General features: G+C 68.0%; 3 protein-coding genes across 27 annotated transcripts; 2 read left to right on the forward strand and 1 right to left on the reverse strand.

Moving 5' to 3' along the window:
• The first annotated feature begins 20 nt into the window (after positions 1-20).
• On the forward strand, positions 21-4,943 carry PYROXD2 (pyridine nucleotide-disulphide oxidoreductase domain 2). Of its 16 annotated transcripts, XM_083843451.1 has the most exons (16): positions 21-1,099; positions 1,428-1,447; positions 1,636-1,729; positions 1,803-1,876; positions 1,974-2,120; positions 2,260-2,413; positions 2,545-2,606; positions 2,731-2,828; positions 2,954-3,095; positions 3,189-3,323; positions 3,413-3,485; positions 3,593-3,749; positions 3,852-4,006; positions 4,140-4,246; positions 4,328-4,448; positions 4,635-4,943. In XM_083843451.1, the coding sequence occupies exons 1-16, from the start codon at positions 781-783 to the stop codon at positions 4,703-4,705; spliced, it is 1,929 nt and encodes a 642-aa protein (XP_083699577.1). In that variant the 5' UTR covers positions 21-780; the 3' UTR covers positions 4,706-4,943. The 16 variants fall into 16 exon arrangements, 9 of the variants coding, with proteins under 9 accessions (XP_083699577.1, XP_083699578.1, XP_083699573.1 ...); XM_083843452.1 differs by lacking the exon at positions 1,428-1,447 and having other exon boundaries at positions 21-1,116; XM_083843447.1 differs by lacking the exon at positions 1,428-1,447 and having other exon boundaries at positions 1,614-1,729.
• Positions 4,944-5,081: 138 nt separating this feature from the next.
• On the forward strand, positions 5,082-12,896 carry LOXL4 (lysyl oxidase like 4). 9 transcript variants are annotated; one of them, XM_083843431.1, is made up of 15 exons: positions 5,082-6,912; positions 7,196-7,497; positions 7,632-7,810; positions 7,920-8,131; positions 8,646-8,684; positions 8,771-8,996; positions 9,103-9,286; positions 9,443-9,597; positions 9,903-10,070; positions 10,226-10,388; positions 10,507-10,750; positions 11,087-11,202; positions 11,285-11,421; positions 11,626-11,737; positions 11,837-12,049. In XM_083843431.1, exons 2-15 carry the CDS (start codon positions 7,218-7,220, stop codon positions 11,905-11,907), a joined length of 2,286 nt encoding a protein of 761 aa, XP_083699557.1. In that variant the 5' UTR covers positions 5,082-6,912; positions 7,196-7,217; the 3' UTR covers positions 11,908-12,049. The 9 variants fall into 9 exon arrangements, with proteins under 9 accessions (XP_083699557.1, XP_083699556.1, XP_083699555.1 ...); XM_083843430.1 differs by having other exon boundaries at positions 7,632-8,131; positions 8,646-8,996; XM_083843429.1 differs by having other exon boundaries at positions 7,632-8,131; positions 8,646-8,996; positions 9,103-9,597.
• A 1,002-nt stretch (positions 12,897-13,898) lies between these two features.
• Positions 13,899-24,836, reverse strand: R3HCC1L (R3H domain and coiled-coil containing 1 like). Of its 2 annotated transcripts, XM_083843455.1 has the most exons (8): positions 24,736-24,773; positions 23,957-24,023; positions 18,527-19,941; positions 15,120-15,295; positions 14,954-15,024; positions 14,722-14,817; positions 14,453-14,593; positions 13,899-14,331 (listed from the first exon to the last, which is right to left on the reverse strand). In XM_083843455.1, the coding sequence occupies exons 3-8, from the start codon at positions 19,925-19,927 to the stop codon at positions 14,276-14,278; spliced, it is 1,941 nt and encodes a 646-aa protein (XP_083699581.1). In that variant the 5' UTR covers positions 19,928-19,941; positions 23,957-24,023; positions 24,736-24,773; the 3' UTR covers positions 13,899-14,275. The 2 variants fall into 2 exon arrangements, with proteins under 2 accessions (XP_083699581.1, XP_083699580.1); XM_083843454.1 differs by lacking the exon at positions 23,957-24,023 and having other exon boundaries at positions 24,736-24,836.
• Between the last annotated feature and the right edge of the window lie 858 nt (positions 24,837-25,694).

Here is a 25,694-nt window from a genome sequence, read left to right on the forward strand (position 1 = left end):
GCCTGCTTGGCTGGCACCCAGCAGCCTCCCGGGACGGGCCGGGAGCGGGGCTGAGAGCTTTTTGGCAAATCACGGCCTTGTTGAAAAGCGCGTTTCCAAAGCAGGATTTATGGCGTTGGCTTGGCCCCGCCGCCTGGCTTTGGCCCGAGAACAAAATGCTGTAGCCAAACCTGCGCGGTGAACGGCGTGGGGTGCACCCCGTTCCCCCCCCCGCGCCCCTAAATGTGGGGCTGATGGGGTCGGGGTCCCCGAGGGATGGGGTGCACGGGATGCACCCCCTGCCTGCACGCAGCTCCCGGGCACGGCGGGGCCGAGCTGGGCAGGCAGCACGCGGCAGAGCCGAGGCAGGCCATGTGCTCGCCAGACACATCTGGTGTCGGTGCATGTGCGAGCCCTCTGGGCACGGCACCGGGGCTCCCCCTGCTCCAGGGGCTGCGCAGCCGCTGCCCCGTGCAGCTGGGGCTGGGCACTGTGGGTCGGGGAGCGCTGGACCACGGCGGGGCCTTTACCCTGTCCTGCTGGGCAGGAATTTGCCCCGCTGAGCAAAAGCTGTGGGTCCGGAGCCAAGCCCAGCCCCAGGCTGCCCCTTTCCCAGCTGCTCCGGGGGGGCTGAGCGCCCCCTCCCCACACCACTCAGTGGCCAGATGGCCTAGCCGAGTGCCCTGGGTCCCTGCGGTGCCGGCAGGGCGGTGAGCTGGTGTGCCCAGCACCCTGCTGAGCACCAGGCAGGATCTGGCCCTGCACAAAGCCTCTCCCCAGCTTCCCTGCACACCCCGGGCAATGCTTGGCCAGGGCTTGGCACCTTGCCGTGGGCACCGTGTCCTGCCCAGTCTCCCCGCAAGCCCCGGGACGCAGCGTCCGGCCGTGCGCCAAGGTGTCCCCTGCCCTGGGCCCCCTGTCCCCTCCCCGTGCCCCGTGAGAAGTGGGGCCGTGGAAGCAAAGTCCAGGAGCTGCAGGCACTGCACGGAGATGGCGGCCGGGCTCCCTGCGAGGCTGGGCACGGGCCGTGCTGCCCGCGGGCTGCGGGGACGGCGCCTGGCTCACAGCGGGGCCGCAGCGCGGCTGCAGCAGGAGTACGATGCGGTGGTGATAGGGGCAGGTAACGCGGGGCGAGGAGCTGGCGGGGAGGGGGCGGCCCCCAGCATGCTGCTTGTGCCAGGGAGCTGCATGGGGGCTGGCAGGGATGGGTGTGTGCTGCAGCTCCCCGGCGTGCTGCTGGCTAAGGGGTCAGAGCAGAGCTGGGGGATCTGCCTTTGTCCCCTACCCCGTCCCATGGGGGCCCAGGGATGTAGGGATGGGGGAGAATGCTCCCTACAGTGTCCAGAGCTTGTTATTTGGGTGCCCTGCATCCCTGGTGTGGGGATGTGCTGTGCCGTGGGGCCGTCCTGGCTCAGCCGGGCTCAGCTCCCCTCCGTCTCTCCTTGCAGGGCACAACGGGCTGGTGGCAGTGAGTACCGGAGGCAGAGCGCTCACCCTGGGGACGCTGTGGGGCCGGGGAGGGTCTGCAGCGAGAGCAGGGGCTGGGGGCTCCCAGAGGGATTCGGGAAGCGGGAACCACCCTGGCGAGGGGTCGGGGAGGTGGTTGGGACCAGGAGGACGCGTGCCACCCGCAGCATGATGCCACGCTCCCCGCAGGCTGCCTACCTGCAGCGGGCAGGGCTGCGCACGGCCGTGCTGGAGAAGCGCCACGTGCTGGGCGGCGCGGCCGTCACCGAGGAGATCGTGCCAGGTATCCCCACGTGCCCTACGTCCTCCTGACCCCTGTCTGCCCTTTTTACCCCTCACCACCCCGCGTCTTCCAGGCTTTAAGTTCTCCCGGGCATCCTACCTGCTCAGCCTGCTGCGGCCGCAGATCTACACCGAGCTGGAGCTGCGGGTACAGTGCCTGTCCCCAGCTGGGCCACCAGCACCTCCTGGCACATGGCAGGGTGACACTGCTGCCTCCTTGTCTCACTGCCCTCCGTGTCTCGCAGCGGCATGGCCTCAGGGTGCTCCCGCGGGACCCCTACTCCTTCACCCCGCTGCTGGAGGACAGGAGCCCGCCCCGCTCCCTCCTGCTGGGGCACGACATGGCCCAGACCCAGCGGCAGATCGCCCAGTTCTCCCAGAAGGATGCTCAGGTACCGCAGGGGCCGGGGCAAAGCAAAGCCCCAAAGAGGAGCTGCCCTGCCCCGTGGAGCAGCAGGGATGCTCACGGCAGGGTGTCCTTTGCACCCACCATGGCTCAGTCCCTTCTGGCCACCCGCTGTCCCCTTTCAGGCTTACCCTGCATATGAGGCATTCATGGGGCGCTTAGTGTCTGCCATTGACCCGCTGCTGGATGCCCCCCCTGTGGATACAGCTGCCCTGGGGCAGGGCTCCCTACTCCAGCGGCTCAGAGCCCTGCGAGCCCTGCAGCCCCTGCTGCGGGCAGGTACGTTTGGGATCCCCTTGGCAATGGCTGTGTGCCTGGTCCCGGGTTCCTGCTTGGCCCCAACACCACCAGGTGCCGGTGGCTGTGTCCTGGTGCAGCCGTGCAGACCCCAGAGCTGCCTCTCCCCGCAGGGCTGGTGCTGGGACGGCAGCTGCCCCGCTATTACGAGGTGCTGACAGCCCCCATCTCCAAGGTGCATGCCGGCTGCAGTGGCACAGAGCCACCCTCCGGGTGCCCACTCCGCCTCCCTGCGTGCCCACAAGGTCCCGGCTGCAGCCCAGCCCTGAGCCCGGCTCTCTCCTTGTCTCTTGGGCCAGATCCTGGATCACTGGTTTGAGTCGGAGCCCCTGAAGGCAACCCTGGCTACCGACGCGGTGATTGGAGCCATGAGCAGCCCCCACAGCCCCGGCAGCGGGTGAGGGCCCCGTCCCCTCCCTGGGCCACGCCATCCCCTCCAGGCCACCCCACTCAGCCCGGCGTGGCCCCGAGGCTTGCCGGAGTGGCTCAGGGGCTGGGTGAGGTCTGTCCCCATCCCTGCAGGTACGTGCTGCTGCACCATGTCATGGGCGAGCTGGAGGGGCGGCGCGGCGCCTGGGGCTACGTGGCTGGCGGCATGGGGGCCCTGTCCCAAGCCATCGCCCGCGCAGCGGCCAGCCGGGGCGCCCACATCTTTACCGAGAAGGTACCGGGTTTCTGGGCACGGGGACCTCCACGGGCTGCCCGGTGGCCCCAGGGAGAAGCCGGGTGAGGTGCTGGCCCCTTCCCCTCTGCCCAGGCCGTGTGCCGCGTGCTGCTGGGCAGGGACGGGCAGGCGCAGGGCGTCGTGCTGCGGGACGGGACGGAGGTGAGGAGCAAAGTGGTGCTGTCCAACGCCTCCCCCCAGATCACCTTCCTGGAGCTCACCCCCCAGGTATGGGGCACGCAGGGCCACCGCGGGGCTCGGTGGGCTCTCACCCCCGTGGTGGCCCCATCACTGCGGCGTCCCCTGTCCCCCTCCAGGAGCAGCTGCCGGAGGACTTTGCCCGGCGGATCCGGCGTGTCGACACGCGCTCCCCCGTCACCAAAATCAACGGTAGGTACAAGGGGCTGCCTCCTCCGCCATCCCACCTCGGGGGGCACACTAGCACAAGGCTGTAGGGCTCCCCAGGAGCCTGCACCCCGGTCTCCCCCCCATCCCAGTGGCAGTGGATCGCCTGCCCAGCTTCCTGGCTGCCCCCAACGCCCGTGACGGCCAGCCCCTGCCCCACCACCAGTGCTCCATCCACCTCAACTGCGAGGGCACCCACCTCCTGCACCAGGCTTACACCGAGGCCGCTGGCGGGCACCCCTCCAGCAGGTAGGAGCCCACCCCCCTCGCTCCCTGCCCATGGTGTCCCGGAGAAGGGGCAGGACAGCAGTGCTGGGGGATGTTTGGGGTGGCTCAGTCCCGCTCCCCCAGGCCCATGATCGAGCTGTGCATCCCCTCGGCGCTGGACCCGGGGCTGGCCCCGCGGGGCTGCCACGTCGTGTCCCTCTTCACCCAGTACACCCCGTATGAGCTGGCAGGTGGGCGGCCCTGGGACGAGCAGGCCAGAAATGCGTATGCCGACACGGGTACGTAGCATGTGCGTGGAGCCAGGTAACACCAGGAGCGCTGGTCCCTGCTGCAGGCAGAGCCACCCTCGTGCTCAGGGGCCGGTCACCGCGTCCCCCCGAGCTGCCTGCCAGTGCCTTTGTCCCTCCCTAGTGTTCGACTGCATCGAAGCCTATGCCCCAGGCTTCAAGGCGTCCGTCATCGGCAGGGACATCCTGGCACCCCCGGACTTAGAGAGGGTCTTCGGGCTGCCCGGCGGGGTGGGTACCATGCGGACTCAGCACTGAGCACAGCAAGCGGCCAGGCACGGCCCGCTCACCCTGCCCGGGCTCCGGTTGCAGAACATCTTCCATGGAGGGATGTCCCTGGACCAGCTGTACTTTGCCCGGCCAGCACCACCCTACTCGGCCTACCGGTCCCCAGTTCCAGGCTTGTACCTGTGTGGGAGCGGAGCACACCCTGGTGAGTAGGGCTGGGAGCTGGGAAAACCCCGGGGGGCTGCAGGAGGAGGGCAGGGGCGCATGGACGAGGTGCAAGGGGAGCACAAGGTGTGAGGTCTGCTACTCTCAGCCCTGGCGGTGAGGCAGAGCAGCCCCCCCAGTGCAGCCCCCGCTGCTGGGGCCACCGCTCCCCGTTTCTGCCTTTCAGGAGGCGGCGTGATGGGAGCAGCAGGACGCAATGCAGCCCGGGTGGCTCTCGGGGACTTCAAGCGCCGGTGACGGCAGCGGTGGCGCCGACTTCACCTACGTGGGGATGCGGCTGCAGTGAGCCCTGTTGTCCCCACGCAGAGCCTGCTGTCCCCACCTTGCTTCCCACCACTGCAGCGGGCCAAGCACTGGCAGCAGCACCCCTGTGTGTGGGGGGGCAGGCTGGCAGGGCCCGGGCTGACCCCCTCCCCAGGCCCCGCCATGCCCTGGGTGTTGTGGCACCCACGGAAATAAACACAGCCAGAGGCTATGCATTGGCCCTCTCGCCATGGTTTTTCAGCTCTCTTTATGGGGTGCACTGGTCCTGGGGTGTGAGCGGCTGTGCTGTGCCACCTGCGCTGCCTGTGCTGGTGCAGCCCCTGGGGGCCCCGCCGGAGGGGACAGGAGTGTCACGGTGAACGGGGACAAGCAGCCCCGCTCAGGCAGCCCACGCTGGGTGTGCCACGCTCTGCCCCGTGCCGCTGCCGGGCGCCGCTCGCAGCAGATGACAGAGCTCACATCCTCTCCCTGCCCTCTTCCTCCCGGGGACAATGCTCCCGATTCAGCTCCCAGCCTCTCCTCCTGCCGGGCCCTAAATACGGCGCTTCCGGGCTGCGCTGCTGCACCTGAGCTGGCAGAATCAATATTGACCGGCCAGGAATAGGCCCGCAGCCCTCAGAATAGCCCCGCACGCCCGCCCGCTGCCCACAGCTTCCCGCGCCCGGGGCTGCCCTGCTGCAGCACCGTATTTTTAGCTGCCGCCGGCTGCACGGACTGCAGGTGCCGGTGCCCGGCAAGCCCCGAGGGCTGGGCTGGGGGTGGCAGCAAGGAGGGGACACCCCCCCCCCAGCCTAACCATGACAGGGCATGGTGCCGAGAGCTCCGCGGAGCCCCCCCCGCCCTCTTCTCGCTCCCCCCAGGAGCAGGGGCAGAGCTGGGAGCAGGACCCAGGCGTCCCTACCCGCCTGCAGCCATCCCCTGGGGGACGAGGGGGGGCTCCTGGCTGCACACTCAGGCAATTGAGCTCCCAAACACCCAGACACCGTGAGCTGTGGTGACTCCGTGAGTCACGAGCTCCGCTGCTGGACCCAACCCTGCCCTTCCCCAGGGCTTCCCCTGGCCGCCGTCCCGTGGCAGCAGCACAATCCCGCTGCCCCGTGGCCCACGCACACACCCCGTGGCCCCAAATCCTTATTTTATCCTCCCGGGCCACCAGGGCTGGCCAGCACGCCCCCCCCCAAAGATGCCGCAGCACATGCCACCAGCCCAGCTGGGGCGCAGGGTAAGGGCGAGGGTGCCCTACGTGGGGACGCAGGGTGCCGGGGGGGTGCCGAAGGCCCTGGCGGGACGTGGCGATGAGCTCACGGGCTATTCCCGGCCGTGTTGTTCCTGGCTCGTCCCGGCAGGAACCGGCTGCTTTAACTCCAAACAAACAACCCGGTAGCCACCGGCACATTCCTGGCCAGCCGGTGGCCACGGCCGGGGCAGAGGCGCTTCCTGTTTATCCCCGTCCCGCGGCGGGGCGCAGGGTGCCCCAGGGACTGGTCGGGGGGGGTCACCCCCTGTCTGCAGGGCTGGGGGGGGGGGGGAGGCAGCACCTGGGGACCCCCGCAGCCAGCCTGGCTCAGGGATAGCCCAGGTGCTGCCCCCTGCCCCTCCCAGGCTCCCTTTGCTGGTATCAGTGCCCCCCCAAGTCCTTGGCCCCGTTGTGCCACCCCATGTCCAAGCACCCCCCCTCAGGCACCGCGTGGGGCGAGGGGTGTCCTCCTGGGGAGTCCCCGTGCGACAATTCGCCACCTCCAGCACAGCCACGCTCTGCCTGGCTGGGGGCCAGCCCCGCGGTGCAGTGATGCTGGGCAGGGGGCAGCCCCCGCTGGGGGTCCTGGCTCCATCCTGGGGTGGGGGGGGCAGGCGTATGGCAGGTGGGGGCTGTCCCATGTGTGCTCTGCGCCCCCAAAAATCTTCTAGGGGTGGGCGGGGGTGGCTTTGCCCCAGGGTGGCAGAGTGGGGCTGGAGGAGGGGGGCAGGGTGCAGGGCCGGCCTCTGGGCCCTGTGTGCGGGGGGGGCTGGGGCTGGGCTGGGCAGCGTGGGCCCCCACCCGGGGCGTCCCACCGCGCCGCACCATAAAAGCGGCAGCAGGCGGTGCTCGGCGGCAGGAGAGCTGCTGGAGGCCAGCGGGAGCCAGCACTGCGTCCCCACGCCGCTGCCTGCCCCACATCTGCCCCACGCCGACACCCAGGGTGAGTGCTGGGCTGGCCTGGGGGGGCTCGGGTACCTCGGGGGGGTGGGGGGCAGTGATCCCAGTGGGGGTGCAGGGGGAGAGGTGTGGGGACGGGGACAGGGCTGTGTGCAGGACGGAGAGAAACCAGCCCCTGCATCCCGCACAGTGTGGGGACGGGGATGCCCCAGCCATGCAAGGGGGCACAACATCCCCCCCCCACCACGCTGCTGGGGCACGGGGGGGCTGTGGGAGCACCCCACCCCGCTGCGCTCCCCAGGGGCTCAGCGTCGGGCTGTCCCCAGGCATCCCAACCCAGGAGCCGCCATGGCGATGCCGGCTGGTGCGAGCCCCATCCTGCTGCCCTTCGTGCTGCTGCTGTGCCGGGTGGTCCCCAGCACGCAGGATGCGGCCGGGCTGCAGCTGCGGCTGGCGGGGCCGCGGGGGCCGGCCGGGGAGGGCCGGCTGGAGGTGCTGTACCAGGGGCGCTGGGGCACCGTGTGCGACGACGGCTTCGATTTCCACGCGGCCACCGTCGCTTGCCGGCAGCTGGGCTACACCGCGGCCATCACCTGGACACACAGTGCCACCTACGGCCAGGGGGAAGGTAAGGGGCAGCTGGGGAAACGTGCATGGGGTGCTGTGGGAGGGGGCAGGCTGAAGAGGGGGGCACTTGTTGGATCCATGGTGCTGAGGGGGTCCCACCAGCGGTGACCCCCAGCCCGCGTCCATCCCCCCCAGGCCCCATCTGGCTGGACAACGTGCGGTGCGGGGGCAGCGAATCCTCCCTGGCCGAGTGCACCCACAACGGCTGGGGCGTGAGCGACTGCCACCACGGCGAGGACACCGGCGTGGTGTGCTCGGGGCAGCGCCTGCACAGCGGCCCCGACCCGGCCGCAGCCCCTGGTCTGCTGGGAGAGGTGAGCGGGGACCAGGCGCCCGCTGGGATGGCGAGGGGCTGGGGCAGGTCCCCTTGTCCCCACCCTCCACCCCGTGTCCCATTCTGGAGCCCCCGTGCCCACCCCGCAGGCACCAGGGCTGAGCCTGGAGGAGGTGCGGATCAAACCCATCCTGGCGCGGGCCAAGCTGAGCATGCCGGTGACGGAGGGAGCCGTGGAGGTGAAACACAACGGGCACTGGAGGCAGGTGTGCGACGCCAGCTGGACCAGGAACAACAGCCGCGTGGTCTGCGGGATGCTGGGCTTCCCCCAGGAGAAGCATGTCAACACCAACTTCTACCGGTAGGGAACGGGATGAGCCACGGGGCAGGGTGCCAGGGGGCTGGCGGGACGTGCCGTGGGGCTCCTGGGACAAGCAGCTGGGGCACGGTGGTCAGTAGGGTGAAGGGGGGGGGTGCCAGGGAAGGGGTGCGCTCATAGCTGGGTGTGCGGGCACCTGTCCATGCCTGTGCCCCCTTCCTGGGGGCTTCAGCGGGGCAGAGCTGGGCTTGGCGGCAGCCAGGGAGCTGCAGGATGCTCCCCAACCTTGTCCTGCACAGCGTGGGTGCAGGCACAGGAGAGCCAAGCCTTGTGCTGGGGCTATAAATACAGCCCATAATGAGTCCCTGCCGGTGCCAGGCGTCGTGCTGTCCCGCCGGGGCACAGCTTTGGTGTGGGAATTGCCACCGGGGAGAGGGCCCCAGCGTGCCGTGGGAGCATCCTCCAGCCCCAGCTGCTGCTGTGGGGTGCTGGGGAGGGCAGGGGCACGGGGTGGGGGTGCTGAGCCCCCCCTGACCTCCGGCCGTGCTCCTTGCAGGAAGCTGTGGAACATGAAGCTGAAGGACCCCAGCTCCAGGTAGGGCCCAGCTCTGGGCAGGGGGCACCTGCAGGGGAGCCCCTACCCCCCAAAATACCGCCGCTCCTGCTCCTCTCCCTCGGCAGCCTGAAGAACCTGAGCCAGAAGAGCAGTTTCTGGGTGCACCAGGTGCAGTGCCAGGGCACGGAGCCCCACCTGGCCCGCTGCCCCACGCAGCTGGCCCCCCCGGCCCCCCGCCAGCACGCCTGTCCCCGCGGCATGCACGCCATCGTCAGCTGCGTCCCCGGCCCTGCCTTCCAGCAGGGCAAGGGCAAGGGCAAGAAACCTCCCCGCAAAGCCTCTCCGGGAAAGGTGAGCTCTGGCACGGCCCCGTACCCCCTGAGGCAGGCTCCTGGGGCCGGGCAGCACCCCGGCACCCCCCCCTTGCAGCCGCTGACCGGGCCGCTCCCCGTGCCAGGGCCTCCCCGTGCGCCTGCGAGCGGGCGCCCACGCCGGCGAGGGCCGGGTGGAGGTGCTGCGCCACGGGCAGTGGGGCACCGTGTGTGACAAGCGGTGGGACCTGGCGGCGGCCAGCGTGGTGTGTCGGCAGCTGGGCTACGGGACGGCGAAGCAAGCCCTGGTGGGAGCCCGGATGGGCCAAGGTGAGGCGGGAGATGGGGCAAGGACTTGGGGTGCTGCTGGGCCTGGAAGCGCATGGGGAAAAGCCCTCTGTGCACTGCTGGAGCATCCGGGGGTGTGCGGGGGGATCCGGGATGGGCACAGGGGCAGGAGCGCTCATGTCTCCCCCCCTGCTTCAGGCCTGGGCCCCATCCACATGAGCGAGGTGCGCTGCACCGGCCACGAGCACTCCCTGGGCGAGTGCCGCTTCCAGGACGCCGAGCAGAGCGGGTGCCGGCACGAGAACGACGCAGCCGTCCGCTGCCACGTGCCCCACATGGACTTCCAGAGCCAGGTGAGTCCCTGCCTCCCCGCCAGCACCCGCTGAGCCCCGGCCCCATTGCTCAGCCCCTGCCCCAGCACCCCAAGCCCCCTGCCCAGCGTGCATGCTCCGAGCGTGGCCCAGGGGATGGGGACAGGCAGAGCCACCCAAACCACGCTGATGCGGGATCCTCAGGGTGAGCCAGTGGTGAAATCGGTCTCGTGGGAGGAAGAGGAAGGTGGAAGGAAGGCTCAGCTGGATGGATGGTGCTACCTGACCCGCTCCCAGGGAGCTGGGGGGCTGCCCCATGCCCCATTTCAGCCCCTCTTTGCCCACAGGTGCGCCTGGCCGGGGGCCGCAGCCCCGAGGAGGGCGTCGTGGAGGTGCTGGTGCCGGTGCAGGGCAAGCTGCGGTGGGGCGCGGTGTGTGGTGCTCAGTGGGGGCTGAATGAGGCCATGGTCGTCTGCAGGCAGCTGGGGCTGGGCTTCGCCAGCCACGCCCTGCAGGTGAGTTGGATCCCGGCGCGAGGGGCTGCACAGCTTGGGCATGCTGGGATGGCTCGGCAGCTGGGACAGGGCACGTGGGGACACGGGGACAAGCCCCGGTGGCAGTGCTGGGGAGCCTGAGGGCTGGTCTGAGCGCTGTGCTCCCCCCTGCCCAGGAGACCTGGTACTGGGCGGGCAGCCCCAACGCCTCCGAGGTGGTGATGAGCGGGGTGCGCTGCACGGGCACCGAGCTGGCCCTCCAGCAGTGCCAGCGCCACGGCCCCGTGCACTGCCCCAGCGGCGGGGGACGCTTCTCGGCGGGGGTCACCTGCACCACCCGTGAGTACCTGGCAGCCCACAGGGCGCCCGTCCTTCTCCCGGGACCCAGCCCTGCGTGGCCGGGGTGGTGCAGGCTGGTGGCCAGCAGCTCTGTCCCCACCGATCCCATCCGTGCCAGACGCCCCGGACCTGGTGATGAACGCTCAGCTGGTGCAGGAGACGGCCTACCTGGAGGACCGGCCGCTGGGGCTGCTGTACTGCGCGCACGAGGAGCGCTGCCTCTCCCGCTCGGCCGACAGCATGCAGTGGCCCTACGGCCACCGCCGCCTGCTGCGCTTCTCCTCCCAGATCCACAACCTGGGCAGAGCCGACTTCCGACCCCGCATGGGACGGCACGCCTGGACCTGGCACCAGTGCCACCGGTGGGTGCCCTGCGCCCCAGGGCTGCCCCTGCGCAGGGCCAGGCTGGGTACAGGGGGACCTGGCAGCCCCGTCCCCCCTGCCGGGGGCGGGTGCCCTGCAGGGCGCTTGCTGGGATCCATCCCTCCTACACGGCCCCCACCCTGGCAGAGGCCGGCCCGCCCGGGGTAATTAGCAGCGTCCGGGCCGGCACTGTCATTAGGGCTTTATTTGGCTGCAAGGCTGTAATTTGTGCAGAGCCGCTCGCCTCTAGGTGCTGCCTGCTCCTGGCTCGGCGTCGGGGCCAGCCGCACGCTCGCCGTCCTGCCCCGGCCCCCGCTCACCCCCTGTCCCCGCAGGCACTTCCACAGCATCGAGGTCTTCACCCACTACGACCTGCTGACGCTCAACGGCTCCAAGGTGGCCGAAGGGCACAAGGCCAGCTTTTGCCTGGAGGACACCAACTGCCCCGAGGGTAGGTGGCAGCTGCAGGCGGGGCACGGGGAGCCCCCCAGCCCCGCCGTTCCTTACGCCCTCCCCCCCCCATCCTTTCCCAGGGCTGCAGCGCCGCTTTGCCTGCGCCAACTTTGGGGAGCAGGGGGTGAGCGTGGGGTGCTGGGACACCTACCGGCACGACATCGACTGCCAGTGGATCGACATCACCGACGTGCCGCCGGGCAGCTACACCTTCCAGGTACGGGCACGGAGGGGCTGGGGGGGACACGGGAACGGGAGGTGAGGGCTGGGGTCCACGGGCACCACCGGCACCCTGTGGGTGCATGCCGCCGCCTGCTTTGGGGTTTATCCTGGCCACCCACGTGTGCCCGTGGTGGTGTGTGTGTGGCAGGCACGGTGGCACCGCTGCGGTGCCCCCAGCCGTGCCCGTTTTCCTCCCCAGGTGGTCGTGAACCCCAAGCACGAGGTGGCCGAGTCGGACTTCTCCAACAACGTGATGCGGTGCCAGTGCAAGTACGATGGGCAGCGCGTCTGGGTGCACGGCTGCCACACGAGTAAGGAGGGCCGGGGGCAGAGGGGGGGAGCAGTGGGAAATACCCAGGATAGGGGTGCCGCAGGTCCTGTCCCCTCACTGCCACCATCACCCTCCCCAGGCGATGCCTACGGCGCCGACGTGGTGAGCGAGATGGAGCGGCGGGAGCGCCTGGCCAACAACCTCGTGTGAGCCCCCGCCTCGCCACGCTGCCCCCCCAGCACCTGGGGGCCTCCCAGCCTGTGTCCCGGCCGCGGCAGCACCCAACTGAGCTCAGGGACTCGAAGCCTTCTGTATTTATTGATGCTGCCACAGAGGATGGGGATGAACGTCGTGGCCGGAGGGGGGCCGAGCCCTGTGCTGCCAGCAGGATGCGCGGGAGGGACCCTGGTGCCGTGGCAGCCCCCAGCTCTGCCACTCCGGTGCCCCCCAGGACGACTACCTCAGCCTGCCCGCCCGGCCCCGCCGCCCCCCCGGACTCAGGACAGGCCCCGGGCACTGCCACCCGTGCAGCAGTCGCGTCCTCAATAAAGGTGCTGTGCAATGGGACGGGGGTGCTGTAGCGGCACGGGGCCACGTAGCCCATTAGCAGCCCAGCCCAACTCCCCACACCTCCCCTCTCACTGCTCCTTCCCCTCCGGGACACGCAGCTGGTCCCTGCAGGGACAGATCCTGCCCCCAGGAGGTCCCCTCCCTGCCACCCAGGGCCACCAGCCCTCGTGCAGGCCGCGTGGGGCCGGTGCCAGGCGGCTCCGGCTCCCGGCCAGCAGTGCCCGCAGGCCGGGGCACCCTGTCCCTGAACTGCCTGACCCCGTGAAGCAGCACAGCACAGCGCAGCACAGCACAGCCAGCTCTGCGGCAGCGCGGGCCGGCAGCCAGCCCGCCGGCCGCCACAGCTGCAGCCCTTGCTGGGCTTTCCCAGGCTGTTCCTGGCAGCTCCCCGGCCCCAAAGCAGCCCTAGGAGCAGGGATGGGGCTGCTCTGCCCCTGGGAGCTCTCACTCCTCAGGGCAAGGTGGGGACACAGGGGACGAGGTGCCCGTGCTCTCTGTTTCTTTCCCCTGGGTGGTTTCCAGCATATATTTTTTTTTTAAGGATATAAATTGGAATCCCACCTAGCAAGCCACCCGGCACTGCCAACCCCTCCTGCAGCCCTAACCTCCCCTCTGCCCCATTCCCATCCCCATCCCTATACCCATCCCTATCCCTGTTCCAATGCCCCTGGCTCACACCAGCCTGGGACAGGGGGGCTGCCAGCCCCCGTCTCCTCCCCCCCCGGAGCCAGGACAGGCTCCACACGTGTTGTCCCCGCACGTGGAGGACCGCAAGGGCTGGTAGCCCTGCGGGATGCCGGCGAGCGAGGCCCGTGGCGAGGCGCGTGCTGCCGGAGGTTCGCCCCGCCAAGGCTCCCCCCGCTCCCCGCCGGACCGGGGGAAGATGCTTTCCGTGTGAGAGCATCCTCTCGCCCTGAAACTTTCCGCTGGCCGAGCCACCCGGCCGCTCGCTGCCAAGAGCCACGGCCGAGACGGTTCCCAGCTGGCAGCGGGGGCAGGCAGCCACCACCGCGGGGTCACGACCAGCTCCTCCGCCACCGAGCTGGGGGACAGCCAGGGGACACGGGGCGGCTGCCACGAGGTGACCCAAAACACACAACCCGCTGGCACGGGCGGCGGAAAGGCAGCAGCACCGCTCCCCACCTGCTGCTGCGGGCACGAGAGCCCCCCAGACAAGGGCCCTGAGAGTTTTGGGGGCTGCGGGGCAGGCTGTGCTCCTTCGGCAGCGGCAGCAGGGGTGGTTTTAGGGTTTTGATGCACCACGGCCCTGGGAGAAAGGCAGGTCCGCGGGGCAGGGCAGGAAGCCCCCCGCCGCCGGGCCCAGGTGCGCAGCCCACATCACAGCCCCGCGCGGGGCCGGGAACGGGGCCGGGGTGGGAATGGGGCCGCCCTTCCCGCAGCCCAACAAGGGCCCCGCTGTTCTGTTCGGGGCCGCGCATGTAAACAGGGGCCCTGCCAGCACATTCCAGCCCTTCCCTGCCCCTCCTGCCGCTCGCCAACGGCCCCACAGGGGGGAAAGCCCCAGCAGCGGCCGGGGGGACGCAGCACACACGTGGCACACGCCAAGGGAGATGCAGGGAGGACAAGCTCGGCACCCCGCGCTGCTGCGTCCCGTCCTCGGAGGCCAGGCGTGGCAAAATAAATGGTATTTATTAGCAAAATAAAAGACACTCTGGTTCACAAGGCCCAGCGTGGCCGTGGCTGACCCGCAATGCGTGGCCGGCGCTGTCGCCGCCGAGCTCCCCGCGTCCCGCTGGCTGCCACCACAGCACCAGGGGACCCTGCGCCGGCAGGACGGGCAGCACCGGCCGACAGCACCCAACGGGGACAGCGCTTGCATGGCCCCAAAGAGCCCTCGAGCACCCCGTGGCCGTGCCCCAGCACCATCCTGATCCCATGGGGCAGCGGCAGGCCCAGCTCCATCGCCAGGTGCCGGCGCCCTGCCTGCCCGCAGAGAGGGGCTCGGGCCCCCGGCAGCACCTCCAGCAGGGCTGAAAGCGAAGGCAGCTCACTCCCGGCCTTCCCAGGCATCCTCCCGCTGCTTGTTCTCCAGCCGCTTCCTCTCTGCAGGGAAAAACCGGGTAAATCCCGAGCCCCCATCGCCCCCCAGCTGCCCACAGCTCTTCCCCAGGGTCAGGAGAAAACCAGGGCAGCGCAGGGAGAGGCTCCCAGGGCCAGAGCTCACCCCGAGCCTCCTGCAGCTTCTTGCGCTCGGCGTCCCGCTGGGCAGGGGTCTGGGGGCTGCGCACCCCCAGGGCGCCGATCACCAGGCGCCGTGCCAGGGCAGCCGACGTTTCGGGGCGCTCCTTGGCCGGCTGCAGGTAGTCTGGGGGAGAGCAGAGGAGGGCGTCAGCGTGGGCACCCACGCAGGGGGCTGGCACGGCCCCCAGCCCAGCCAGGGAATCAGGATGAGGGTGCTCAGCGTGCTGCGGGTGCCCCCACATCCCCACTCACCAGCATAGGCCCTGGCCTTGGCTTTGGCCGCCCGGGTGCCCTGGGACAGCGGGCGAGTCTTCACCATCAGGTGCTTGGTGCTGAGGGCGTCGCGTGCTGTGGGGAGGGCGGCGCATTGCCAGGCAGCCCAGCACGGCCGCGGGGCACGGCTGAGCCGAGGGGTGTGCCCAGACGGTGCCAGGAGGGGACGTCCCCCCTCTGCCCTCCCACCGAACACCCCGCGGGCTGCTACCTGTTATGGGGCTGGAGAAGATGCCCAGGGCGTGCGTATCGTCCACCCACTTGATGTCAAAGCCCTTCTTCCTGCCGGAGAGACGGAGGGAGGGTCAGCAAGGCACCGGTGCTGCCAGCGGGGCCCGGCGCCGAGCCCGCAGCGCGGGGCAGAGCCGTGGACTCACTGGTAGCTGCAGAAGACGCGCAGCAGGTCCTCGGTGCGGAAATCCGGGGGGAAGTCGTAGATCTCGATGACGTGGGGCAGCTCGTCATCGCTGAGGTCCGGCGCGGCCGGCTCGGCCCCGTAGTAGTCGAAGCGGGGCTCCTGCAGGCTCTGCCGGCGCTTCTCGCCCCCCGAGAGCTGCGGGGTGGGAGAGGGACGGTGCTGAGCGACCCCGGCACCAGCACCAGCGCCTGGTGGACGACCAGCACTGCCCGGGCAGCAGTCTCACCCCCGTGCCACATACCAGCACTGCTGCTGGATTAACAGCGGTGGGACACAGGGAGTTAGCCACCAGGACACTCGTGCCACACGGTTGCTTTCCCCATTACGAGCACCCCACCATGCAGGAACAGGGGGATCGCCGAGCCCCGTCCCACCTCCCCGCACCGCCGCCTGCCAGACACCAGCGGCACCACGCTGGGAAAGCCACCGCGCCCCCGAGGAGCCAGTTCCACCGGTTAACTACTTGCGCCGCTAAAAATTTATGCCTTATTTCTAATTTGAATTTGTCTGGCTTCAGTTTCCAGCCGCTGGTTCTCGTTCTGCCTCTCTGCTGGATTAAGGAGCCCTGGGTCCCAGGCATCCCCTCCCCGTGACGGCACTCGCTCACAGTAATCAAGTCACTTCTCAGCCTTCGCCTTGATAAGCTGAACGGGCTGTGCTCGTTTAGTATCTCACAGCGGGGCATTTCTCCAGCCCTAAAAGATGACGGCTGTAGCTCTTTTCTACCTCTCCAATTTCTCAACCTTCACTTTAAAATACAGGCATCAGTCTCCCACTGCCGGCTGCACAACGCGGCGGGGGCACGCGGCCACCCTGCTCCCCTGTGTCCCAGCAGCACCAGTGCCAGTGGGCCCCCCCCAGCACCACTCGCTGCACCTCAGCTTCCCAAAATATGTAGTGCCAGGGGGACAAGGGGCTGCGGCGCGGTGCCGGGGAGCGGGCACATAACTCAGCTGGGTCCCCAGCCCGATCCCCCAAGCGGTCGTAGCGGAGCACACCACGGCTGGAAGGTTAGAGTCCATAAATCCCGGGCAGCTCAGTCAATAAAAAGTGCTCGTTCCGACAATTTTATGGGGAAGATGGATTCACGGCAGGTGAGGGGGTGCCGCCGGGGCGGCTGGATGCCGGCGGAGGAGAGAGCTGAGTTATGGAGCTTGCGGGACAGCCCAGCGCTGCCGGACAGGACCGTCCCCCGCCGGCCGAGCGACCCAGCTGGCTGGGCTCCAGCCCCCCTGCCTGATCCGGGGGACGCAAGGGAGCAGGAAGAAGCCCTGCCGCGATGCTCGAGGGAGCAGGGCACTGGGGTAGCGCCAGGCGCCGGGACGATGATTGGAGAGCCGGAGCGCGGAGCGCCGGCGCGGTCCTTGACCTTCACAAATCACCGAGTGTGGCGGGGCGGCAAGGACTGGAGCCGGCTGGCAGCCGGGCTCGGCTGCGCGGCAGGCACGGCCCAACAGGTCCCCCTGTGCCCGCAGCCCCCCAGCCGCAGCACCACGGCCCCCAGCCCTGCTCAGCCAGGGCAGGAACCAAGCCCGAGCTCACCGATGCACAAGGATGCTCCGGCTAGGCAGGATTAACAGCAGCGGTGCAGCTTTGCATCCCAGGGCACCACCAAGGGGGACATGGGGCAGATTCAGCCTGCCCTCCCCTGCAATGGATAGGCTCCGGGGAGAGCTGCAGGACGTGGATGGCCAAGGCAGGACGCCCCAGGACATGAAGTCTGTCTGCCACGGCTCGCTGCTCTCCAAAGCCCCATCCCACCTTGCTTACACTCCTGCTCCAAGACATCAGCCAGAGAAGCGCGGAGCAGCACCGTCCAGGTGCCGAGAGGTGCAGGAGCACGCACAGGTGCCTCAGCCACCACCCTGCCCTGCGGGGACGGATTCGGAGAGCTGCTGCCACCAGCACGCAGTGCCCCAGGCGCTGTCCTCACCCCACAGCTCCTCTTGCAGGGCAGAGCCCCGGGGAGGCACAGCGGGTCCCTCACACGCTGACACCCGGCTCGGGTTTAGCCACGGCAAGCTGGTGGAGAATCCGGCAAGGCTGCAAGGAAATTGTTCCAGTGGTTAAGTACCCTCCGTGTTAAAAACGTGCGCCTGGCTTCGAGTCGGGCTTCAGCTGGCTTCAGCTTCCAGCCAGTGGATCTTGTTATGTTTTTTCCTGCTAGATTAAAGAGCCGTCTGCTATCAGAAATCTCTTCCCGACACAGAACGTCATAAATCTTGCTCTCTGCCGGCTATCCGCAGCGCATAAGGATTCAGTTATGACGAAGAACGCTACTAATTTTCTTGTCCTTTTAGTTAATTAACAACAGCTACATCTCCCCGAGAGCCCGAACCCTCCCCGAGCAGGCGCATCTGCCTCCCAGCAGCTCGGAGGCATCGCGAAGCAACCAGGCTCGGCACGGGACTCCGAGGGTGGAGGGGGGAAAAACGGCAACTTTTCACGGATAAATCCCCTTTTCAGGTCCTTCTTCACCCACCTGGGGAAGCTCCCTGGGAAGGCCAACCCTGACTCAGAGCGAGTGCACGGGGGATGTAACACGGGTGCTCCAGAGCTCCTCAGAGCCAGCACTGACGCTGCGTGGCACAAACCGCCCGCAGCATCCCACGGCCACACCATAACACGGCACGGCCACGTCCCCGTGCAAGCCCAGGGAAAACCCTCCGGAGCTAATCCCATTTCTGCACACCGCTATTATCGGGCACTTGGAGCCCCGCTCTCAGTCAGGGCTGGACATTCGTTTTTAATATTAGCGCTGTTTGTTACTTTGGGTCCATTAATGTCATTCCGAACATTACCAGTTTTACGCCGCTGATTTAAAATGCAATAATGGATTTCCAGGCTCATTGCAGAAGCCGAGCTTTCCTTGCGAACGGCAGGAGAACGGCACGGCTCCCAGTGCTAAGCAGCTAATTGTAGTAAATTTAGGCACACGCTTACAGGAGGGCATGGTAATGAGCCACAGCTGATTAAGAAGATGTAGTTTTCAGGAAACTTCATGTTGCTATTTCAGTGGGAGCCCATACGTCTCAGCCCATTTCTTTATTACCAGCCCTGCTTTCACGAGGGTGCAGTTGCAGTTTACGGCTCTCGAGCACGTTTTACTGGGTGCACTTTATGTACTACAAAGGGAAGATCTCCCCCAGCCTTCACAGGGCCTCGCTGGCACCGAGGGACAGGAGGGGAATGGGTCCAGGCAGGGGCGAGGAGCTCCCAGCAGCACCCTCCTGGACCTTTGGGCACCACTCGTCCCCTGGGGGTGGCTGGAAGTGCCAGCACGCTGCACGGCCAGGCAGCACCCCAAGGACAGAGCCCAGAGCCACCCCCCAGCCACCCCCAGGCCCACCGACTCGCCGAGCTCACCTCTTCCAGCAGGCGTGGGTCCAGGCAGTCCCCGTCGTCGTTGAAGAGCGCGTCCCAGCTCTCCTCGCCGCCCGGGCTGCCGTGGCTCTGGGTCTCGGTGCTGGCCTGCCCTGGCTTTGGGGAGCTGCTACGGAGACCTCCCTCCTCTTCTTCCTCCTCTTCCTCCCGGTGCTGTTGCAGCGAGTCTTCGTCCTCATCCGCCTGCACCCGCTCCTCAGCCCAGGTCCCGGGCGAGAGCCGCTCCACAGCGCAGCACAGCAGCTCCAGGGACAGCGGGGCTTCGTGGCTTCGCGGGGGAGCCCCTTCCCCAGTGCCACTCTCTGCCCCTGCTGGGCTGCTCCCAGCGCCGGTGCTGCCACGGGGCGCAGGGACTCCCTCCCCACCGGCATGCCCGGCACTGCCAGCGCTCTGCTCCTTGCCGGGCAGCAGCTGCCCCGTGTGCTCCGGCAGGAGCTGGGATGTGCTGCCTGCAGCCTGCCCCGGTGGCACCAACCCGTCACCCACGCCGCCCCTTGAGCACCCAGCGTCGCAGGCAGCTCCTCCTGGGGCAGCCACGGCGCTGCCTCCCTGCCTCTCCTCCTCCTCCCCTGTGGCCCCGGGGGCACAGCCCTCGCTCTGCCCTGCGAGGAGAGACACCCCATGCTCCTTTTTCTCCTCTTCCCGGTCTTCCAGACCCGCACCCTCACAGGTGAGCTGGGGCACACTGCCCGGGCTGCCCTCCCCTGCCGGCTGCAGGGCACCCTGTGCCGGGCACCCCGAGAGGTCCCTGCCCGGACCCGGGGTGCTGTCCCCCAGACGCTCCGACCCGCCTGGCTCTGTCCGACACACCACGCTCAGCGGAGCTGCCGTTGGGTTATCAGGGTCACCCCCAGGCTCAGGGGTCACCCCCGCATCCCCAGGCTGGGCACCTTGCGGGGACAGCGGGTCCGGCACTGTCCTCAGCACCCCACAGCTTCGGTCCCTGAGCCCTGCGTCCTGTGATGCATCGTCCTGCCTGTGCGAGGGCTGGGCGGCGCTCAGATCCACGCTTGGCTCCTGCACACTGGGCAATGCCCTCAGGTTCTCCGGGCTGCCTCCCGGCTCCGTGCCAGCCCTGGAGCCCCGGCTGCGCGCACCTGGTACCCTTCCGTCCCCGGCGGAGGCTGCCCGGGGCTCCTTGGGGCGAGCGCCCGCCTTGCTCTCTCTGCCGGCTGCTCTGCCCACGTGCGTCCTGGCCCCGGGGCTTCGCCTCTGCCCCTCGGAGCCGCCCCGGCCGACGTCCAGCGCCGGGCGCTGCTTCTCGGGCTCCCGGTGGTTCGCAGCCGCCTCCTGCGCCGCTCTCTCCCGCCGCGCTTTGGGCACGTAGAGCGCCATGTCGGGCTTCCTGCGGCGCGCCCGGCCGCCCTCCGCCTCCGGCTGCATGGTGCCACCGCCACCTGCGGAGGGGAGAAGCGTCAGTGCCACCCGTGGCCCGAGCAGCCCTCGGGCCAAGCACCACGGGAGCGGGGTGGGCAGGTAGGAGGCAGTCCCAGGGCTCCCATCCCTGGAGCACCGGGCTGCAGGGCACCAGGAATCGCAGCGCAGGGACGAGGGGCAGCCAGCGACCGTGCCACGCACGGAGGAGACGGGGCTGCAGCGGGGACCTGGCACACGGGTGTGAGATGAGGAGCTGGCATGCAACTACCAAAGGTCTGGCTGGGCTGAAAGCCAGCCAGCAGGGGCAGCCACGCCGCCTGCAGCGCCTTGCAACCAGCAGGACTCGCTGCTGCAAGGACCGGCACAGATGAGGAGCTGGGCAGAGGACGGGGGCTGCCTGCGGTTCCCAGGACAGTTCCTGGTGGCTCGGCACCGTGCTCCAGGTCCCCTGGAGGGGACCAGCCTCACCATCACCATCACGGTGCAAACATCACACAGGAGACAGGAGGTGCTGAGAGCAAAAATGGGACCCCACTGCCCACCCCAGCCCTGGTGCTGCAGGCACGGGAAGCTCAGCTCCTGCTGAATGCATGGGGCTGAACACACACCCACAGCATCCCCGGTGCCAGCACGCTGAGCAGGTCGGGACGGGGACATCCTGGCGAGAAGCCGTGGCCGTGCCAGGCTCCCGGGCTGCCCCATCCCAGCAGAGATTTATTTTTCATCATCTTTGGCACAACCAGGCGCGCTGCTATCTGCCAGGCCCCGTGCCCCTATAAATATGCATCAGGCAGCGTTTATGGAGACGGATGGGGTGGGGGGCTGCGCTGTGGCTGAGGGGAAGGCAGAGCGGGGCCGGGCCGGGGCCCCGTGATTAATCACTGCCCACTCTGTTTAGGGGTATTCATCACGGGCCGCTGTCAGGTAAATCACTGGAAAAACACCTCTTCAGTAATTAATGTGAAGTGACGGATGGACAGCCCCTGGGCCCATTAATCTGGAACATCAGAGCCTACCGAGATTATGAATGTCAGGATGCATAAACTGCCGGCGGATCAATAGGGCCAGGAATCCGTCCAAGGCTCTCATTTCCGCGGCACCTCCGGTACATTAGGCTCCTCTCCCCTCCCCGCGAACCGCGCCGAGCCTCCGGGACGGGCGGCCCTGGCCGGCGGTGGCACGCACGGTGCCCGTGGCCCCGCTCGGAGAGCCGGCGGTGCCGGGCTGCCAGAGCCCGCTGTGCCCCACAGCCAGCCGGGAAGCGCCTGGGGCTGCCCGCGCCTGCCGGATGGACGGACAGACAGGCAGACGGATGGAGGCAGCGCTCCCCGCAGAGCCCTGGCGTGATGGATGGGTCTCTCCCGGCTCTCACGAAACCGCCAGCAAGCCCGGCACGGGGAGATGGAGACAGCAGGCGGCTCGGCGGCTTCAGTGGCAAAACCACCGGCAAAGACCCGGCTGCCCCCTGTTCACACCTCCCAGCCCAGCACTGCCCCCAAAGAGCAGGGTCTCACCCCACACCTCAAGGCTCAGCCCCGGTGCTCCCCAGGAGCTCCATGCCCCTGCCCACCCCCGTGGGTGCTCGGTGCGGGGCAGGAGGGGGCACCGGGGCGACGCTGCCCCCACCATTTTTCTCACTGCGGAGACATACGCGGCGCTTGTCTTTTTTTTTTCCCTTCTTTGATACACTAATTTCGCTGGCAGAATGGTCCCCTTTATCTTTATCGACTGAGAAAAAAGCAACGCATCCTATAAACCGTCCAAGCTCGGGGTTAGTCATTTTTCAGCACTGAGGCGCTATGCATTTTCTCACCGAGCGGCAGCCCAGCCTAGCCGTGTGCCGGTGGGGAGGGGGCACCGGGAGCCCCCGGCCATCAGCATTTTGGCACACGTAAGGCTATCTAACACACGCTTCCTCAGCAAACACCTTCCAGCCACATCTGCCTGCCCACGGGGAGCAGCGCCCGGCTGCGAGGCCACACGCCTGATGCCGTTTCAGAGGCACGGCCATGGGGCTGAGGACATTTTATAGCTAAAAAATAGGGAAAAGAGCTTTCTCCACCACTCGCCTCGCTCGCATGGCTGCGGAGCTGCTTCCACACCCCTCCAAGGGGGGAATTTCCCCAGGGAAATGCCCCCCGCAGCCAGGCCTGGCAGACAACGTGGCTGTGCCACCGCACCAACCGTGCGACCTGCGCCCCGTACAGGAGCCGGGGCTTTTGGTGCTGCTCCTGCTCCCCTCCAGCAAAAGGGGCTGAGCCTGCGGGGGAACTGCTGAGCCCCATCAGCGCTGCTCCCCAGCGGGAGCAAGGATTTCCAGTCCCGGGACGCTGCCCAGCAAGGGTGCTCTCCTTTTCCTTCAGCCACCGCACGTGCCAGCGCCGCTCGGGGAGCCCAGCCAGGAGCAGCATCGCTCCAGGCACATCCCAAGTCACCTCCAAGAAGAGCCTTCGCACGCAGGATTTATGGGCTCCTCGAAAGCTTGCCATTCACCTTGCCTCACCCTCCAGAGCAGATGGTGCGGCATTAGCCAGACGGGCGGTGCTGGGAGCATCCTCTCCCCGCGCGCTGCCGGGGACGAGCCGCGTCCCGCAGCCATGCGGCAGGCAGCTCCTGTCCCCAGGCATGTCATGCAGGGAACACCAGGCAAAGCAAGGCACAAACACAGCAAGGTTGCAGCAGCCCCCAGCAGCCAGCCCGGGCTGGCAGGGACACCGCAGCACAGAGGGTTTGGGTTTTTTTTTTTACTGCTAAGGGCAGCGCAGCTCCTGCCCCCAGTCTATTACACACTTCATCAGATGCCACGGCCACGCGTCACCTCCGACTGATTTCACGCTCCGGGAGGCAGAGCAACAGCCCTGGCTGCAGGTCTCATTCACACTACGCTGGGCAGGGCAGACCCACAGACCCCAAACTTGGGGACCAAGTCACCGCTCGCCCTATATCTCCTCTCCCCCGCGCCGTGCGGGCTCGGCTGGGGCGCACAAGGCCCCGGCACGAGTTTGTGAGGTCTGAGCAGCTGCCTGGGCACCGTGCCGGCCCGTGCTGCTCCTCTGCAACCACCGGCACCGTGCACGGGCAGCGCTCCTCTCCTCCCTCTCTTAGGGCCATGCACGGATGCCGGGCTGTCGGGCTCACATGCAGCGTGCCAGTTCCTGGAAAAGTTGAAGTGCCACCCAGCGCCCTCCCAGCAGGCTGCCTCATTTCCTGGCAGGGCGCTGTATTTTTAGCCTTCGAGGTTTCTAATTCCACTCAATCCATACTGCCATCGATAGAGCACGTAACCTTAAAGCCTTGACGGCGGGCAGGGAACGGCAACACCTCGGGGGCCGCGGCTCGCAGCACTGCTCGGGGAGCGGGAAGCGCCCCAGGGGGACCGCGCGCAGCCTCGGCGCGCAGCTCGCACGCTGGCAATGTCACTCTTTACAGCCTGCCGCAGCTCGGGTGAAAAATATCCTACAGCTACTAATAAAAACGAAGCTACGAGGAGATTCTAAACAGCCCCGATTAGGAAGCTCACCTCGAAGTGCTCGCTGGCTGCACGGTGCCAGCACCCAGAACGGGGACAGGAGCTGCCCGTCCGCACCCGCCACCTCCCTGCGCCCTTTTAGGAAGCTGCAAGGCTTCCCAGGTGTCTCCCATCACAGATATCAGCCGTTCCACACCTCTCTTGCTCTAACCAGAGCAGGATGGGCTCATGCAGCAGGGCCACGGAAGGACCTGGGTACCCGGCAGGGTGAGGCCGGACTGGCTACGGGGTGATGCAGTGGCACAGAGCCGCCGGCACAACGCGACGCCAAGCAAAGCACCCTGAGAGCGGGGGGCTGCTGCCCACCCCACGCCTGCCCCGGCCCTGCGGCTGCTGGGGCTCTGAGACCTCCCTGCCCTGCCCCCGGGAGAGGGACGTGCTCCGGGCACGGAACCACGCGAGGAGACGGCGAAGCGCCGACACCGGCAGGCTGTCAAAGGGAAGCACATGGAGAAAAGGGAGAGATTTCAATCGCGCCTCTTGCTCCCGATGCTCCTAGGAGATACCTGGAACAAGAGACGGGGGACGTTTCAGGCAGGAGGTGATTTATAGGTCGATACTGTCCCTTAACAGCTGCAGGGGAAAAAAAAAAAAAAAAAAAAGGGACAACACAAAAGCAGAAGGAGTTAGTAGGCGAGGGGGGTACGGGGAATACGAAGGGCTTTACAAATATACCAGGGCAGGATCAGCACAAAAGCGAGGAGGTCTATAAATAAATAAGGGGGGAGGGAAAATTAATGACGGCCCAAAAATAAAGATGCCTCGAAAGGGCAGAATTACTGTTTTTAACCAGAAAAATGCAAACGAGGCGGGGGCCTCCCCAAGGCAGCTGCAGGGAAGCAAAACCAGCGCGGCCGGGCAGAGCCGGGCACCTGGACGGCTCGCGGCGGCGACGAGCCCGCCGGCCCCGACGGGGGCTGACCGGGGGGCACGGCGGTGGCAGGGCGAGCGAGCCCCAAAACGCAGCCCCCCAGCGCCGGAGCCGGGGGGCACGGGCGCACAATCAGCCCCCGGTGCGGGGGGCCGGAGCCCGCGGCCGCCCAGCACGGCGGGCTCCCGCCCCGTCGGACGAGGAGCGGGGACGAGGCAGCCGGGCTGCGCGGCCCGAGGGGTTCCGGCAGCCGCCCGGGCGCGCCGGGGCAGGGGACAGGAAGGGGACGGCGGGGACCGGGCAGGGGGCGCCCCCCCCGGGCCGCTCTCGCCCCTCGCCGGTGCCCCCCCGGTGCCCGTGCCCGCAGCGGGGGCCGCCCGTCGGGGAGGGGGGGGGGCTCGGCGCGGGCGTTACCGGTGGCCTCGCCGGGTCCCCCGCCGCTCCGCGCCGCCGCCGCCGCTTCCGCCACGCCGAGCCCGCCCCGTCCCGCCGCGGGGTGCGCCGGGACCTGTAGTGCGGCGGCACCGGCACCGGCACCGCCCCGCGCGCCCACACCCGCACCGGCACCCGCGGGGGCGCGGCACCGCCCCCCGCCACCGGGCTGCAGCGCGGCGGGGCGGCCCCGGGGGGCGCCGTGGCGGCCGGGGGGGCGGCGGCGGCGGGTGACCCTGGTGGCCCGGCTGCTCCCTCCCCGTTACGGGGGCTCGGTGTCCCCCGGGGAACCCCCCCGAGGGTCGTCGGTGGTGGCTTTTAGGGCGTCCGTGGGCGCGGGAACGCCGACGGGCAAGTGGGATGTGCTGCCGGGAGCTGTGCTGGGGGGCAGCGGGACGAGGACGTGGGGACGCAAGGACATGGGGTGACAAGGACATGGGATGACAAGGACATGGGGTGACAAGGATGTGGGGAGACAAGGACATGGGGTGACAAGGATATGGGGAGACAAGGATATGGGGACACAAGGATATTATGGGGCAACAGGGATATGGGGCAAAAAGGATATGGGGTGACAAAGGTATGGGGTGACAAAGGTATGGGGTGACAAGGACATGGGGTGACAATGACACAAGGCAACAAGGACATGGGGCAACAAGGACACAGGGACACAAGGAAACGGGGACACAAGGACACGGGGACACAAGGACACGGGGACACGAGGACATGGGGACACAAAGACATGGGGCAACAAGGACACAGGGTGACAAGGACATGGGGAAACAAGGACACGGGGCGACAACGACATGGGGACACAAGGACACAGGGACACAAGGACACGGGGACACAAGGACACGGGGTAACAAGGACATGGGGTGACAAGGACACGGGGACACAAGGACACGGGGTAACAAGGACACAGGGACACAAGGACACGGGGC

The sequence above is a fragment of the Anser anser genome, assembly GCF_964211835.1.
Source record: "Anser anser genome assembly, chromosome: 7".
Lineage (NCBI taxonomy): Eukaryota > Metazoa > Chordata > Aves > Anseriformes > Anatidae > Anser > Anser anser.

Coding starts and splice junctions, on each gene's coding strand:
- PYROXD2 (XM_083843445.1), top strand. CDS start 781: ATGCTTGGCCAGGGCTTGGCACCTTGCCGTGGGCACCGTGTCCTGCCC. Junction 3,486..3,592: donor CCCCGTCACCAAAATCAACG/GTAGGTACAAGG, acceptor CCCCCATCCCAG/TGGCAGTGGATCGCCTGCCC. Junction 4,007..4,139: donor AAATGCGTATGCCGACACGG/GTACGTAGCATG, acceptor GTCCCTCCCTAG/TGTTCGACTGCATCGAAGCC.
- LOXL4 (XM_083843423.1), top strand. CDS start 7,218: ATGGCGATGCCGGCTGGTGCGAGCCCCATCCTGCTGCCCTTCGTGCTG. Junction 8,997..9,102: donor GCAAAGCCTCTCCGGGAAAG/GTGAGCTCTGGC, acceptor TCCCCGTGCCAG/GGCCTCCCCGTGCGCCTGCG. Junction 10,071..10,225: donor TCGCCAGCCACGCCCTGCAG/GTGAGTTGGATC, acceptor CCCCCTGCCCAG/GAGACCTGGTACTGGGCGGG.
- R3HCC1L (XM_083843454.1), bottom strand. CDS start 19,927: ATGCAGCCGGAGGCGGAGGGCGGCCGGGCGCGCCGCAGGAAGCCCGAC. Junction 15,296..18,526: donor ACCCACGCCTGCTGGAAGAG/GTGAGCTCGGCG, acceptor CCCACCCCGCAG/CTCTCGGGGGGCGAGAAGCG. Junction 15,025..15,119: donor CGCGTCTTCTGCAGCTACCA/GTGAGTCCACGG, acceptor TCTCTCCGGCAG/GAAGAAGGGCTTTGACATCA.